Genomic DNA, 16,569 nt, shown 5'->3' on the forward strand with positions numbered 1-16,569 from the left:
CCAAACTGTCCACAGTCACAAACAGGGACACCCGCACTCTACCCCTGGGGAACACTCAGGAAGTAATGGTTGCTACTTTATGCTGCACTCAGAACAGGAAATTGGGATGTGGTCTCTACAGTGTCCCTCTTGAAGCGCTCTCTGGCGGCCTGCTGCCACACTTTCTTCTTGCCCATCTCTTCCATGACTCCAGCTAACTCAGGGTTCCCTCCTCCCTCTGCCCATTCCCCTTAGCCATTCTTAGCACACTCTTTCTGTGGGAGCCTCAACTCTCCATCTCCTTAACTTGGTGCCCCTGTCCCTTGTCTTGGTTAACCATTCCACCACCCAGCTGCCTAAACCTTCTTGCCTATCATCCCTGAGGGCTGGGCTGTCAGCACATGCTGGCTCTCACCTCTCTTAAGTCGTCGTGCAGTGCTCAGCCTGTCCTCCTGGCCATGCTTTGCCTTAAACACTGCTGTCAGACTCTTGTTACAGAGAGGGAAACTGGAGCCAAGGGGAGGGAGGCTGGTGGGATAGCCTACCTGAGGTGAACATGCTTAGCTGAAATGGAAAATGGAAAATGAAGAATCAAGAAACAGTGGGCATTGGAATCATAAATGATCAGACTAAAAGGTTACATATGAGCCCACATACACACCTTCCTCATGAAAGATTGCTATTTCTCCACTATAGAGCAGAAAATGGGCATTTTGAAGGAATCTGAGTTTGAGGATGGCTGGCCTCAGACTATGGTGGGACAGGAACCTTTGAGCCCTTTTGCACCTATGTACATGCCCCATGTAGCAGGTAGGGACCTCAAAATGAGACCAAGCAAGACTGCCAGGGCCAGGCCTTTTGGTAGAGAAGCTCTCAGCTGGCCTGCCCCCTGCCACTGCTCCTCACTGACTAGTCTAGCCTTTTACAAAAGACAAGACACCATAAGTGTCGTCCTGAGTGCTGAGCCTAGTGTGCACACACTTGTGTCACACTCCCCAATAAAACCTAAGATTTGGAGAACACCATTGGTCTGCAAGGACACAGTATCCCTTGCAGCTTTGCTGTGGAGAAGATGCACCCCTGAGTTTGCTGAACCAGTACCCAGCTTCTGGGCTTATTTTGCTGTAATCATCTGGAGCTCACTCTGGGGTGAAATGGATGGGCTCAGAGAGCCTCCCATGGCCATAACCTCCACCCTGCCTATGTGGTTGTTCAGCACATTGTCTTTAATGATATGGTAGTGGCCAGGCATTCCTTTCCTCCCTACACAGCTGCCAGACCCAGCAAGTTTTTCCCATCAGCATCCATCCCAGCACACTGTCACCTTGCACTTTGCTGTAGCAGCCACTCCCTGATGCCCTGTCTCTTTACCTGTGATGCATATTTTTGATATCAGGCACTGGTAGCCTCATTCCTCTAAGAATAAAACTGCTGTTCAGACTTACCAACCACTACTCACTGTAATCAGGGAGTGAAGGCCGTGACTCAGCATGCTAACAGGCAGGGTGTGGAACACCTGCCCATTGTCCTGATTTTATATCAGTCAGACTTAGGGGATGGAAAAATACAACTGTCTCAGTTGAATTTATCTTATTAGGGGATTTAGGTTATGTTAATGCTATAGCTTCATTAATTACCCCATATCAATAAAAAAAAGGCAGCTTTTAGCCTCGGAGCGTAAGAGAGGAGAAGAAATGGCGGTATCAAAGGGAGCCTTCAAAGACAGCCAGAGCTGTCTCCAGGGTAATTTCTGATCCTGCATTCTTCCCACTTCAAAGTTGGATATGTGTGTGTGTTTGGGTCGAGGGGGTTGGGGGAAGCTTGAATCTGATTTCTCTAATAAGTGTTGGCATCAGCCCCGTTTGATATTAGATGCAGGGAACATTTTGATTTGTTATAGCCTTTGAAATTGTTCAGACGACCTTCAGAAAAATGGCCTCTTGTTACTTCTGGGGAGAAGGGTGAGAGCTGGGAAAGGGGATGACTCCAGCTGGGCTCCTTTGCAGAGGGTGCCCTGAAGTTGTGCTTTCAGCAATTTTTTTAGTAACAAATGCATGTCCTGATTGAAAGTGAAAAGTTGAAGAATAATAGAGCTGTAGCATTGCATTCCTGGTGAGTCTCGTTTCCTCTCTTCCTCTGGGAGGGTGGGCAGACTGAAGAAGATGACCACACAGAAGTTTCCATGGCTCTGAAAACTTGGGCAGCTGAAGAAAAATGCTTCTGTGGTGCCCAGTTGTATCCTTCACCCAGACTGACACGTCTGTCACCCATTGGCCTTGCAAGACAGGCATCCCTTTAAAGGCTTTCTTTAGAGGTTGAGGCCCCGCTGCGGCTTAGGAGCTTCATTTGGAAGTGTCCATTTTAGATCATTTAAAATTCTCTGTGTGTGCCGCCTTTTGAAATGAAATAAAGAATTGATAACTTTCTGATAAGCTGCCAGCACTTTCACATACTGCTAAATGAATGTTAGCGGCAATGATTGGCACAGCAGCAGGCCTGGCATGGATTTGTGAGGCTGAACTCTGCAGGAGCACCGCCAGAGAGGTGGGTCAGTGACATTGTAGAGCCCCCCCCCAAGTTACATCCCCTCTGAAGTCAAGGGAGAGGCAGCCTTCTCCCAGGGTAAGCCGTGGGCTTCTGGACCTGCTCTCATGGCCTGCTCTCAAATTTTCCACTACTTAGCCATGATGGTCTCTGAGCCTCAGTTTCCTCATCTGTGAATAGGAAACAATTTCTGTGTGTCAGAACTGGAAGAGGGCTCTGCAACTGCAGTAGGGGTACGAGATCAGCAAGGACACCGTGACCTTGCCTTAGGTGTAGAGGTTTTTTTTAACATCTTGGTGTTTATCCTGAGAACAAACATGGGCACCCACTCATCTACAGGGTGGCATTTCACACCCCTGAAAATAGACCCCACTCCCACCTGAACACACTGCAATGCCAGGTCCCCTAGTTGCCTCTGGAACTGCAGCTTCATCCACCAGGCTCCAAGAGGCTGACTTGGCTCTTTCAAATCCTTCAAGCATTGCCCAGTGTTCTGAGGGACTGTTCACTCTTTTCCTGACACCCCAGTTCAGTATAATGTCTTATTCACTGAGCTGAGGGTTTGCAGCTTCCATAAGGTTCCCTTTTTTAATATTGCAACCAGAAAAAAAAAAAAATGTTAACAATGCTTGCCTTTGCAGCGAATAAGCAAGAGCTAATAAATATTCACAGAGCTCAGCCTTGGCTTCCTGAAATGAATTTCTGAGCTCTCCCTAGCCCTAAGGAGAGACAGGGCATCGACTCCAGAACGCTCATTTAAACAGCTTTCTCCAGCATAAACCTAGCGGAAGATAAGTATAAGCCACCTGCCGCAGGTTCCCAGCAAAGGGAGAGCCCATTGTTTCCAGGTCCCTTTCTCAGCCATGTGCGCCAGATAAATGGACTGTATTGTCCAAGACCTTGCTGTCCCAGATGGTAGAATCATCCCCTAGCATTCTGAATGGCATATTTAAACCTTTCAAAAAAGAGGCATGTTTTGAGAATCCACAATTAGGCTACAGAGTCCATCTCTTAATTAAGCCTCTGATCTTTTCTCTCAAGGTGGTTTTTTATTTAAAGATTTTGTAGATACTGAAGGTCTCCTAAGATAATTGTTGAAGTAAAATCTGCAGCTATGAATGTGTGCAACTTCCATCTCTGCATCTTTGTGACTGGTATCCTTGTTGAAATGTGTTGTGTGGTGTGAGTGGGTAGGAGGCATCAACAGTGAGACCTGCAGATTGGAAACTAGAAGAGAGAGAAGTTTCTTCAAATTCCAGCACCAATGCTGCTCTTCCTAAAACATCAATTTAAAGTCTCTGGCACTGTGGTTTGGGTAGAATTAAGATGAAAAGTCATTCTCATTCGCCCTGTGTTCCCTCGACAGTCTTTAAATGCCACATTTGTTAAACCCTGAGCTGAACCACTGCACTGAAGTCACCTGACCTGACTTCTCCTACATAGGGCTGGCACCCAACACAATGGACAATGTGGAGAATTAACTGTGTATTCTTTTACACTTATTTTTTTATACACATGAGAATGCACATGCAGAGGGTACTGAGTGTTGAACCCAGGTCATCAGGCTTAGTAACAGATGCCCTTTGTATCTGAGGCTTCTGGCAGAGTTATTCTTGTCACTCTGCCCTGACACACTGTCAATCTCTAATGCCTGGAGATGTTTCAAATTCTTCTTTGCATCTATTGGTTTAAAGGGGACAGAGGCTGGAATTTGGTGTTGCCTCTCTGGAACAGGAGGTACAATTTGGTATTGGGGATGTGCTGTTTAGGGAGTTATGGAGAACCAGGAGGGATTTGACATGGGTGGTGGGGTACATTTTCCCAGTGACATACATGAATGTGTCACCAAAGATCCGGGTTGTCTACCAGCTCTGGAGCTGGGCTGCCCCGCTCTGCTCTCCCCAGGCAGAGTCCAGCCATCCTGCAAGTAGCCCTTACACCCATGCTACCCTTCAGAGCCTGAGAATTAATGAGAAACCAGTCACAATTGGGAAGGACCTGGGAGAAGGAGTGTGTGCATGGGTGCAATTCAACTTCTAATGTCCAAGGACTCTTCAGAAAACCACCTTGTGGTGTTTCCTCAGAACAGAAAGGACTCTAAAGTAGCCGGGTCAAGTGCAGCACTCACTTCCTGTGGCTCAGAGGCATGTTCTACATGCCACTTCTTGTGTGCCCTAGTGCTGCAAATCAATGCAAAAGCACACAGGCCTGAGCTGTCCTGGGTCAGACTTCCACCTTGACCACCAGTCAACTCCAGAGGCGGGTCCAGGAGACCATTCACTGGGCATTTCTATTTGCTCAGCTCTTGACCTCATTATATTAAAGTCACCTGTCTAGCACCTCTGGGACACACAGAGGCTTCCTTACTTGTCATTATCTGTAAGTGGCAGCCCAGCTCCTGCAGTCTGTGTCTTGGGATAATTCTGGGTTTGCCATTCACCATTTGTTCTGAAGTCTTGAAACAGTGAGATGGCATGCATGATTTCCACTAGAATAAGCCACTGAGACCCCAATGTGTGGGGAACTGGACTGGTTTCCATGAACTCTGCCCACATCGCATCTGGGGCCTAGTGCTTCCTTGTTTGTGCAATGGAGTGAGTCTCCTTAGGTCAGAGCCTCCTAACCCAGCCAGTTCCAGTAGGGATGCTGGGGAAAAAAAAAAAAAAAAACTGGCTCACAAGTGGGCTCTGGCCCTCACTGAGCTCCCATTCTGTATAGACCAAGTCAGGAGCAAAGAAATAGTAGTACTTCAGGCAGTCCTTAGGTTAGAAAACCTCTAACTTTTCAAAGAGCAAAGAAAGTAGGTGTCGGGAATAATATTTTCATATGTAACTGGGGGAAGCCTTCCTGACTATGGTGACATTGAACTTTGAAGGCAGTCCAAGAGGAGCCATGCACAAGCTCATGGTGAGGACAATGCAGACAAAGAGCATGGGGTGACTTGGCACCTTGAGGGATTCCAGACCTCGGGAAGAATCAGGTTCTACAGTGAGCAGGAAACTCAGCCATGGCTGGGCTTGGTGACCCACGTCATTTCTTAAGTCACCTGGAGGTGGGTGAAGAGAGACTTAAGCAGGTTATCGAAGGCCTTTCCACCTGGGTCCCTTTCCAACTCTGTTGCTGTTGTTTTCTTGGGTTAACTGAAACTGATGGCTGATTCTCTTCTCTCCCCCTACAGCTTGACATATGGTCCAAATCCAACTATCAAGTGTTTCAGAAGGTAAGTTTTTTTTCTCCGGAGGCACAGGGAAACCATGAATGCTTTTAGGTATAAACTTTCTTAACTCAGAGGCTTTTTTTTTTTTTTTTTCTCCGAGATAGGGTTTCTCTGTGGCTTTGGAGGCTGTCTTGGAACTAGCTCTTGTAGACCAGGCTGGTCTCGAACTCACAGAGATCTGCCTACCTCTGCCTCCCGAGTGCTGGGATTAAAGGCGTGCGCCGCCAACGCCCGGCTACTCAGAGGCTTTTTTAAAAGTGAGGAGGGAGCTGGGCATTGGTGGCACATGCCTTTAATCCCAGCACTCGGGAGGCAGAGGCAGGCGGATCTTTGTGAGTTCGAGGCCAGCCTGGTCCACAGAGCAAGTTCCAGGACAACCTCCAAAACAATACAGAGAAACCCTGTCTCAAAAAACCAAAAAAAAAAAAGTGAGGGGGAAAATGAAAGGTTGGGGCTGTGTCTCAGCCTAGGTAGATTGCTTGCCTAGAAGGCACAAAGCCCTGGGTGACATGGTGACACACACCTGTAGCCCAGCACTGGGAGACAAAAGCAGGTGGATCAGAAGTCAAGGTCATCCTCTCCTGCACAGGCTACTGCCTGGGCTATATGAGTGGGAAAAACTGTGTCTCCCCACTGTACGGCTCCACATGCATTCCTTCACCCCAGTGTCCCCAGTGTCACATAACCAGGTCCAGAGCCAAATGGATGAAACTGTGATTGCCATGTTCAGTACCTAGGACCTGTGCAGGCTCTGCACTCTTGCTAAGTTGCCAAGCTGAGAGTGTTCACATGGCTGTCCTGGGCAGCACAGACACCATCTCAGCTACAAACACTGGTATTTTCTGTGTTGTTCTTGACAATTTTCCCTACATGTTGACTATGAAAAGAAGAAGGAAAACCACTCACTATTGGGGTCTTATTTTGCTAGAAGAGTCAGCCTCATTAAAACCAGTGTTTGTGTTCCCTTCATGCCCTCTGTGGCATGGCAATGAATTTATTCTCCATGCCCCACAATGGCCCTCAGGACTTCTCAAGCCCTGGAGCCTGGAAGCCTGCAGCCCAGGGCCTAGTCTTTGGTAGTGAACCCTCCCTTCAAGTGGGGCCCCCTTGCCCTGCTTTCCTAAAAACTGTTCTGTGCCAAGTGAGTTGGTTTTGTTTTTTGTTTTGTTTTGTTTTTCTTTTTGTTTTCATGCATATTGGAAACTTATCAGAAACCCAGGCAGGGTATGAAATGGGGATTTTCTGAAGCACAGATTTAGACTGTGCTACCATGTTTTTACCTACCCCTCCCTGGAAACAACATGCCAATCTTTGTCTGAGCCCACAGACATACCCGGCGGCGGCAGAGTCTAAAATGGACTATGAGGGCAGCTGGAGAGATTTATAGGTACTTGCCAGTCTCCTCTGTACTTTGCATGGTGTGTTTGAAGTAGTGAGAATGGACTGATCCCAAGTGGTGGTGTTTTACCCAAGTAGAGCAGTACTTCCTCCACGTGCCCAGACCCTGTGGGTTTCTTTGTCCTCTCTCCCTTGCTCTGTTATATCTCAGTGATTAACCTCCAGTGCTGACCTGCCCTGGGTTAAAGACTACCACTGTGCAGGTGTCCGATTTCTTGTTAGAAGTAAAGACAGGTAATGGTGAGGTCTCTCTTCTCCCAGGGAGAGAGCCTGCCAGAGGAGACTGCCTGTACTGTCAGATGAAAGGATATCTGAGAAAATAATGTACTACAGAATCCAGCTTAACCCTCTGAGTAAAGCGCCAACTAATCATGCCCCATGGAATGAATGGGTGTGCATGGTGTAGCATCAAGGAGCCTGTACTCCATGCTCGCAGAAGAGGCTGGTGGCATGAGGAAGGTGCATCTGATACTCTGCCCCACTTCCGTTCTCTTCCTGCAGTCAGGCCCCACATCGAAGGCAGAGCTGAGGCCACTCTGCAAGACCAGTTCTGTCTGGCACAACCCTCAAAGTGATGGCTAGTATTGAGAGTCTGCACCAGAGAACAGGGTTGATTGGTAGCCTTCTAAACTGCTTTTTAGGATCCAGTCTTTTTCACTTCTGTTTTCCTGTCCCCCACTTTAATGTGGAGTATGTTTATTGATGCTCTAGTAGTGGATGCCAGCTGACAGCATAGAGATGATTCTTCTGTACTTCATCAGCCTGCTTATGCCTGCCCAGTGGACCAGCATGCATGCATTCAATGGCAGATTATTAAGAAAAGCCCAGCCCAGTGCAATAGTGTCCCGTGCATCAGGAGGACAGCTTACTATGGCAAGGAGGTTCTGTGTCCTGAGTAAGGGGACATCTCCAGCAGCATCACCCACTTCCCAAAGAGCTGGACCTCAGGGTAGACTGCATTAGTCTACCTTCTGAGCAGAGACTCCCTAACCACTGCAAGCAGCTTGCAGCCCTACCCCTACCCCCTTCCCGCCCCCCCCCCCCCACTGCTCTGATGGCACCCAAGGACTCCCTTTCCTGGTACCATTGTTTTGGTTCAGGTGCTGTTTATGGTTCAGGTGCTATTAGGAAGGCAGGAAACCCCTGCATTCTTTCCCTCTGGATAGAAGAGGACTGACTACCTTGTTGAGCCAAAGCAGGCTTACCCACGTCTTTTTGCTTCAGGAGCAAGGGCAGGCCACTGTTATATTGTCCAGAGGCCCTTGCCCAAGTCCCTTTGTCAGAGCCACAGCCCCTGTGGCTCTGCAGCACACTAGTCATGAGGAGTAAAATGTGTCTCTTTGTCTGTGGACACTGACTGTCAGCAAGCCTTTTTCTATCTTACTCATTAGACTCTGTACCCAAGTGCAAGGCAGTGGCTGCTTGGGGGACAGCTTGCTGTGAGGCTATGGCTGCCAACAGGTGCCTGTCATTTACTGCACTACCCCAGAGGCACCTTGCACTTCCTCCTAGGGTGAAGCAGCTTTTTATAGCCAGCAAGTTTCCAGCAGTGTGGATTCAGAGAATGAGACTTAGAAATAAGGGGACCCTCTGAAAGGCCAGAATCACAGAGCCAGCAAGGCTTCAAGCAAGCTCATATTTTCCTGGCATTTAAACTCTGCAGGGGCACTCACTGTTTTGATCTTTAACCCCCTCATTTCAAAACAGTGTGTATTTTCCTCCAGCAACTTGGGAGGAGTAAGAGCCAGTCTGCAGCCACACACTGCATTAAGTGCCCAGACAGGAGGTGGGGGGTAGGAAAAGAGTCTCTGAGGGGCCAGCCCCTGCTCCTTGGGGGTCTCCACCTGGAGGTAGGGAGCAAAACACAGCCATGTGGCCACCAAAGACTCTTAACCATTGCCATTGTTCCACAGGCAGCAGAAGGGTGCATGGCCCATCAAGTCCCACACCACAGTAGACAGGTGGGTTGCCCAGCGGGGTGCCATCACCCTCATCCCCTTGTTTGTTCACGCACTCATTCTTTGATGTGAAAGACAGGGCCTTCCCTGAAGACATTCTATTCAGAAATGCCACTGGGCATCCGTCAGGCACTTTACTGGTGAACAGGCTGAGTCAGCCCAGGAGACTCTGACAGGAGGCTGTGTCCACTGAGTGCCTTGCGTGACTCAGCACCTTCCCATAGTGCCCCTCATATCCAGTCCATGCTAGCTCTAAGTCCTTGGAAGATAACCATGCCAACACAAGAAACTTCCAGAGGATAAGAGCCCTCCTATATCCGGTGAGACTGGGTTAAATGTGACCTGAGCACTGGCCCTGCTATGCCAATCTCCTCTACATTTCTCTTCAGAAAAAAAAAAAAAAGTAACCAAGACCCCCCCTCCCCCTTATCAGGACACCACACCTGAAGGCCTGGGGAAGTAGAGATTGAAGTGAGACTCTCGGGCCACACCCTACCCAGCCCTTGTACCAGGGAGGCTGTCACGCTTAGAGGGACCCTCCGCTAGCACAATGAGGAGCTCAGTATAGCATTATTTTCCTTCTGTGTCTGTGTGTCCTGTTGCTGCTTCACAAGTGTGTCCCAAATGGACAGTTGAGAGGACAGCTTTCACAAGTACCAGGACAGATGAGCAGGTAGCTAGGTGTGTACCTAGGAGTATGCTGATGAGTTAGCAAAAAGAGAGGTAGGTGGTCCCATGGTCATCTTAGAGGGTGCCATGCCCTCAGCCACCAACTGGTCTAGATCAAATGGGTAACTAAGCCCAGGCCTGGGAGCCAAGGAAAAGAGAAAGAAGTATTTGGGCTGGGCTGGCTGCCAGAGAGTCCCTGCCACCACCTTCCCTACCCATAAGTTAAGTCTATTCTCAGAACAGGTTTCCTCTTGTAAACCCAGGTCCCTTTCCTTCAGGCTCCCCGCTGGGCACAGTAGTGCAGTCACGGCTCAAGAGTTCACATGCACGCAGCTCTGTACAGCAAAGAGACCCAGGAAAGCCTGGCCAGCCCCCTGGCCTCTTTGACAATTGAGTTGCTTGAACATACCCCAGGAATGGCTTGTGATTTTCTGCCATTAGAGGGGCCACAGGGCAGCCATGCGTCATCTTGATAGCTCCTGTCTTCCTGAAGTGAAGGGACACAGGACAGGCCATCAGAGCCCACAGTCACTTCTGGGAAGACTGGTCCCTCCCACTCCTAGGTACCCCATCCCACAGCTCAAACAGCTAGCACTGCTGATCCATATACTCCAAGCTTGGCTGCTTCCTGTCATGCTCCCTGTGGTGACTCCTCAGCAAGAGCCATCTGCAGGTGGTCAGATCCTGGCCACGCCTTCCCATAACTCATCTCTACTGGAGAGAGTATGATGTGAGGTGAACTGATGTCATAGGCAGGACATGGAAGGTAACCTCTGTGTACATGTGGTCCCTACAACTCTGCCTCTGAAGTGCTGTGGCAGTGACCCCTTCCTCCCAAGGAAGGCCACCTCCATTCCCTCTGCTCCCTATTGGCCAGTTTCTCTTGCACAGGGCTCCTGGCTCTTCCTCACAGCAGACCCTGTAGTTTAGAGCATAGGCTGTGCAACCTCAGGCCAAGAATTTGTCCTCTGTAAATTCAGTTCCTTCTCTGCAAAAAGGCAAAACAGATCACACCTCCCTCGTGAGGTACATGTTGTGAAGAGCATCAGTGTCGAAGTGCTTGACACTAAGTTTTCTAGCAAGTGTGTGCTCTGTGCTGCTGCTGCTGATACTGTTGCTGCTGCTATCCCAGGGGCTAAGAACCACAGAACCTGGAATCTGCAGCAGTCTATGTGTATGGCCCCGTTTTAGGGGAGGTATTTTTGTAAACTAAGCTGAAGATCCAGCCACGATGAAAAGCCCAACCACTCCCACCAAAGCCTCCTCCATCTTTGTGTTTCTCTGACCCTGTTACCTCTTCCTCTGAATATGCAAGAGTTACAGCTCCCAGCTATACTCATTGAGCAACTTGATAGGACCCGGGATAGTGCCTACTGTCCTAAGAGGACGTGACACCACGCCTATGTGGCCTGAAGTGGCTGCACTGGTCCTGACTCCACAATGTTGCTGCAAATCTGATGGAGAAATAGGCATGACTGTGTGTCAACTGCAGAAATAACCAAGTAAAAGCAGAACATTTCAGGTGCCTCTAGGCCAAGACTTTGCTGGCAGCCAGAGACAATCTGGCATTTTACCATCTGGAAAGCGTTAAACTTTTTTCATCTAATGAAGAGCCTCAATTCCTTAACCCTGAAAAAAATGTCAAGGACCCACCATGTGCCCTCAGCCCTGCTATGTGGAAGTGCATAGTGGTCAGGACCCTGGAGAGTTCCCTGTCTCCAAGAGGAGTGAGATGGCCCTGCTCTCACTGGTTCCTCAGCTCTCCTCCCATCCCACAGGCTGCCTCCCCTCCCCTCCCCTCCAGCTGCCTGAGACCTTCCCACTTAATCTCTTTTAGTCTGGGGTCCTACTATGTCAGTGGTGCCCAGTACAGAGACACGCTGCTCTCCAATGTCCAAAGCTGGCCCAGGGACAAGAATGCAGCCCAGGTGGCCTTATTCCCAAAGAGTGCAGCCTGGAGACAGGGACATCTGGTCTCAGGCATGGATAGTGCCAGGCTTAAGTCCCCACACACACGGGAGCTTACCGCTAAGTGCCAGGTACTAGTCAGGACAGGTAACCACCATGCTGCATGTCAAGACTGGAAGGGCTTGGTGAAAGGAGCATTCCAGACAGGGTCAGACAGCTATGGTGGGTTAGACAGGCTCACCAGCTGCTACAGTGTTGTCTGCGAGCTGAAAGGAGGCAAGGTTGGGATCGGGGGCCCTGCATTCTATGCCTGGGTGTTTACACAGCCGACCATGGAAGCCATCAACAGCCAGTCTGTGTCCGGGTCTGGGGAACTGAGTGAGGCCTCTTCCAGACGTTAGTGGTGTCACGCCTGTCACTCTAGGGGGTAGTGTAGAACTCCCCACCCAGATGTTCACTTTTGGAATAGCCGGTCTGCACCTGCCAGAGACTGTAAAGAACACTGCAGCCGCAGGCTCTCACTTCTCAATCGCAGGGCTGGATCCCAAAGGTGCACAGGGATCTGAAGGTTGATGGGGCAGCGGGTGTGTCTCCACCTCTCCCTTCTGACCCAGCAAGCCTGCTCATCTTGTCCCAGGCCAGCATGACCTGGCCCTAGTGACAGTGATAAGCTCTGCAGAGCCCATGCAGATGGCTCCTTCATCACACAAAGTAGAGTATCGATCTTGCCTGAGTAATCCCCGTCCCTGTGGGCCTCAGTGCTTCCTCTTCAGACCCCAGGCCTGCTGAGCCCAGGGCACACAAATCCTGTCTCCGATTAGAGACTAGGGCTGCATAATAAGTGGTAAATCCCCTGCTTCCCTCCCACCCCACCCACCTCGTTTTAGAAGCTTCTGTCTGCAGCATTCCCATGGCCCCCAACATTACTTTCAGGACTTCAGAGCATTCCAATTTTGAAATAATGGTGAGTCCTCTTTTCATAGAATGGAGACTTCTAAGACTGCCTTCAGTATTCATCCTAAAGCTGGTACAGGTTGCTTGCAGGCACTTCTATCTCTTTAAGCCCTTAACAAGTCAAGCTCTCATATATCTGGCTCCTGAGCATTGTTTGGGGCTCCTCTCCACAAGGGTGGGATGGCTATTGTTAAAATTGTTGGAGGCGCTCAGATGCCGGGGCTGACCCATGCACAGTGTTAAAGCATCTCTGCCCTCCTAAGGTCGGTTTCACCTCTCTAGATTGGGGGACTGGCATGAGCACATGGGCAGCACACGGTCATGGTGCTTCCATGACCTTGGTGAAACCTAGAGCTAGGGACAGGTTAGCAGAACCAGGGTCTTGTGAAGATGGCTTCACATCAAAGTATCGGGTAGGCACCTGGAATGAGGCAGAAACCTAGCACTACTTGCCATCTGGCATCTGCTGTCTTTTAAAAAAGACATAGTGGTGCACACCATTAGTCCCAGTACTCAAGAAGCAGAGGCAGGCGGATCCCTGTCAGTAAGTTCCAGGCCAGGAGAGGAAGACCCTCTCTAAAAAGAAAAGGCTTTAAAGTCACCCAGGAAGGGCCAGAGGAGAGCTTCTCCTGGTTCTCATCAGGTCAGGGAGTGTGAGTGCTGCTGAAACCTAGACAGGGGACCTGCAGGACCAGGCCATGGTGGGGGGAGGGGAGGAAGGAGGACAGCCTGGTCTTTCCAGATCCCCACCCTCCTGCCTAGTCACATCCACCTTTACAGTAGGCATGCGGAAACCAGCCGGTGCTGCCTAGAGGGAAGCCCCAGCCCCCCAGCTTGACAGGGACAGCCTTGGGCATTTGGCTCTGTGGGTAAGAGGCTGTTCAGTAGTCCTTGCTTTAGGAGGAGCATTGGATGGAGGGTTGCTGGAGGCTGAGGACAACTCACCTTGGCCTGCTATCCTGCCCCCTAGTGGCCTGGGCTTCCTAATCCTGAGCGCTTAAGCAGCACCCCTCAAGGGACTGGTTCCTGGCAAGTGATTGGAGGCCTCCCACCTGAGAAGGTTTCTGAGCCCCTGAGGCTAATCCCCAGGTCACAGATGTTCAAAGGCCTCTTGTTTTAGAAAAAGAAAACAACGCCCCAAATGAAAGCTGTGTAGAAATGAGAGGGGTCAGAAGGAAATACACAGCCGTGCAGCAGCCGCGGGCACATGCCATAAATCATGTAGGTGTTTCTACCCCTGGCTGCTGATTGCCATCATCATCTTCTGGCCTTCTAGACCCTTCCCTTTCAGGGGAATGTGCTGAGTGCTGATAGTCTAAAAGTTTCCCGCTCTCCTCTTTTCTGAATCCTCCTTCAGTCACCACTGTGGCCTTTGTTTTTTACCTGATGTTCTGGTCACTGTGACACCTGGGCTGGGAGGAAGGAGTATGTCCCTTCATACTCATTACTGGACAGTTGGCCTCTGCATCACCAACACCAGGACCCTTTGAGTCACTGGTACTGCAACCCTACTCACCCCGCCCCTCCCTTGTAGCTCTGGCAGGAGGTGAGTTCAGTTGTCCCTCAGACCAGGACAATGGGAAAGGGGAGCCTCGCTTAGCAGCAAAGTAGGCAGAGGTTCCAGCAAGGAAGGAGGAGCCTCCAGGATTTGGAGCCTATCTCAGCCTCTCCCTAGGAGTGATATCCACTTTCCCTCAGGAGAGGAGAGGGCCTGAGATTTGGCACCCCTCAGAACACTTGTCCACCCCAGAAGTCCTGCAGTGGGAGCCTCCTGGGCATAGGTCAGAGCCTGACCCTCAGTTCAGGTTAGCATGGTCTGGACAAGCCCTGCCCTGCTACATACACAGTAGCCATGGAACCCCCGAGCTCCTGGTAACTTGGTTCCCTGACTTGCAAACGGCACTTGGAACAGTTCCTCTACCGCCATTGTTGTGGGGGTTGAGTGAAGTCAAATGCTGTCCTTCTGACCCATGGAGTCCATGCCCAAGGTCATCCCACTCCTAGGAAAGGCAGGACCCAGGTATAGAGAGAGCAGTGAGCCTGCAGCCCAGTAAGGCACTAGCCGCAGCACCACTTTCTTTCTTTGTGGCTAACAGCTCCAGCCTGGAAGGGAGGCTCAGGGAACTTTGCACCACAGTATGGCAGAGGACTGGGGAGACTGCTTTGACTGGCAGTCCCTCTCCAGAGTGTTGACTGGCAGCTGCTTCAAGGTCTCGTGAAAGAGTTCCTCCTCCCTCCCTTTGCTCAGCTCTCCTCCATCTGGGTGCACAAAGACTTTTACAGCCTTGAGCTGAGGCAGAGGAAACTTCAGTCAACCCAGCTTGCTGCCTTGGCTCTCCAGATGGGGACCCACCAGGAGCCAGGCCAGGCCTCTGGGGTTCCCTACAGTGAGGGGAAACAAGGCCTCTGGACCTTGAGCCTGGCATGAGTCCTCTCCCTTCCAATGCCCCTCCGTGGTACCCCGCCTAGTCCCTGTCTGCCGTTACTTTTACTCTGCATCCTCTCCTCCCTCCCTCCTTTCCCTAGGTTCCAGCCACTTTGATCTTTTTACAAGCTTTGTTTCAGCCCAGCACTCAACCTGCAGGCAGTGCATCCTCCTTGGCCTCTCTCTCAGGAGCATTAGTGCTCTTCCCTGGCCTCCTGCGCCTCCGAGGGGCTGCTTTTATCTCCCGGAGGAACATTATTAGCTTACAGCACAATGGGTCCAACCCTGGGCCCTCCCAAAATTAGCCGATAGCAATCTTTTGTTGTTCTGGCATGTTTTTCCACATCTTCAATGCTGAATAAAACACAACTTTGTTATTGGAAGTGAAAAACAAAAACAAAATTCACTGACAGCGGAGCATGGCTTTGAGGATTCAGAAGAGCATGTGGGTGGGCTGTGCCAGTGTCCCGTGGCCATTTTTGCCCGGTGCTGGGAGTTCAACCATGGGATCAAAAAACTGGGCTAGGGCTGGGGAAGAAGTGGGGAGAATCGGAAGTCAACTGGTTTTGTTTCCTTCTATTAAAATGCTGCTGGAATCAGTGGGATACTGAGAACCTAAATGATCACATCAGTGCCAGAGCAAAAACTACCACCACTTAGCAGTTAAAGAAAAGACTTTAAATGGGACCCTTTGAAAAGAAGGCCAGATCTGGCCAGATGGCAGGCCAGGAACAGGCAGACTAATTAGATGCCCTCCCTGCCTGTGAATCTAATGCCAAGTCAGATAGTACCTGGCTTCCCCATATCTGGAGAAGATATTTCTCACTAGCCCACCCATTCTCTGGGCTAGCCTGGACACCTCAGCTGTGTGTACAAGCCTCTCCTCCACTTCACTTGCAAGAGCAGCTCTCTGACCCTGGACCTCGTGTCTGTCAGGCCAGTAAACAGGAGCTCAAGTAAAGCTCAGGAAGCCACGGGGATGCAGGGCTGCATTCAAGGGATGGGGCATTTGTAGGTACAGTCTTGACTGACAAATTCCAAAGGCTACCATAAGTGAAGCAGGTAGTGTAAAACCATGGGGCACTCAGGCCAGCTACAGGGCATGCTCATCCAGAAATACCTTTCTCTGCTCACTCTGATGTCAGCCACCTAGATTGGGGGGCGGGGGGGGGGGGGCACACACTTGGAGATTAGGAATGGGGTTACCTGTGAGGATACCCCTATAGCTTCTGAGGCTCCCAGAATTTCAAATGTTGGTCATTTGTACTGAGAAGAAAACATAAAACTGCACACCCAAGCAGAGCAGCCCTGCCTTGGACGTTGCTTCTGGATCACCAGTCCAAGGCAGCCTCAAGTCAGGCCAGCTCCAGCAGCTGAGCAGATGGGTCTGACCCCTCCTGAGGGCCTCCTTGGGTCAGTGCTGTGGACAGCACCTGCCTCAGGGAAGTAGTCATCCCTGGGACAGGGGGCCAGTGGGGCTTCAGTGGGCATTTTAAGAAAAGAGACAAGCCCGCTTG

General features: G+C 50.4%; 1 protein-coding gene across 2 annotated transcripts in view; it reads left to right on the forward strand.

The window, feature by feature from the left end:
* Med27 (mediator complex subunit 27) overlaps positions 1-16,569 on the forward strand; it is a 175,779-nt gene that overhangs the window by 155,427 nt on the left and 3,783 nt on the right. For both annotated transcript variants that reach the window (XM_027423096.2, XM_027423097.2), the window contains exon 6: positions 5,702-5,743. In XM_027423096.2, coding sequence (XP_027278897.1) covers positions 5,702-5,743 — 42 coding nt within the window. The remainder of the gene's footprint in view (positions 1-5,701; positions 5,744-16,569) is intronic.

This window comes from Cricetulus griseus, chromosome 6 (assembly GCF_003668045.3).
Source record: "Cricetulus griseus strain 17A/GY chromosome 6, alternate assembly CriGri-PICRH-1.0, whole genome shotgun sequence".
NCBI lineage: Eukaryota > Metazoa > Chordata > Mammalia > Rodentia > Cricetidae > Cricetulus > Cricetulus griseus.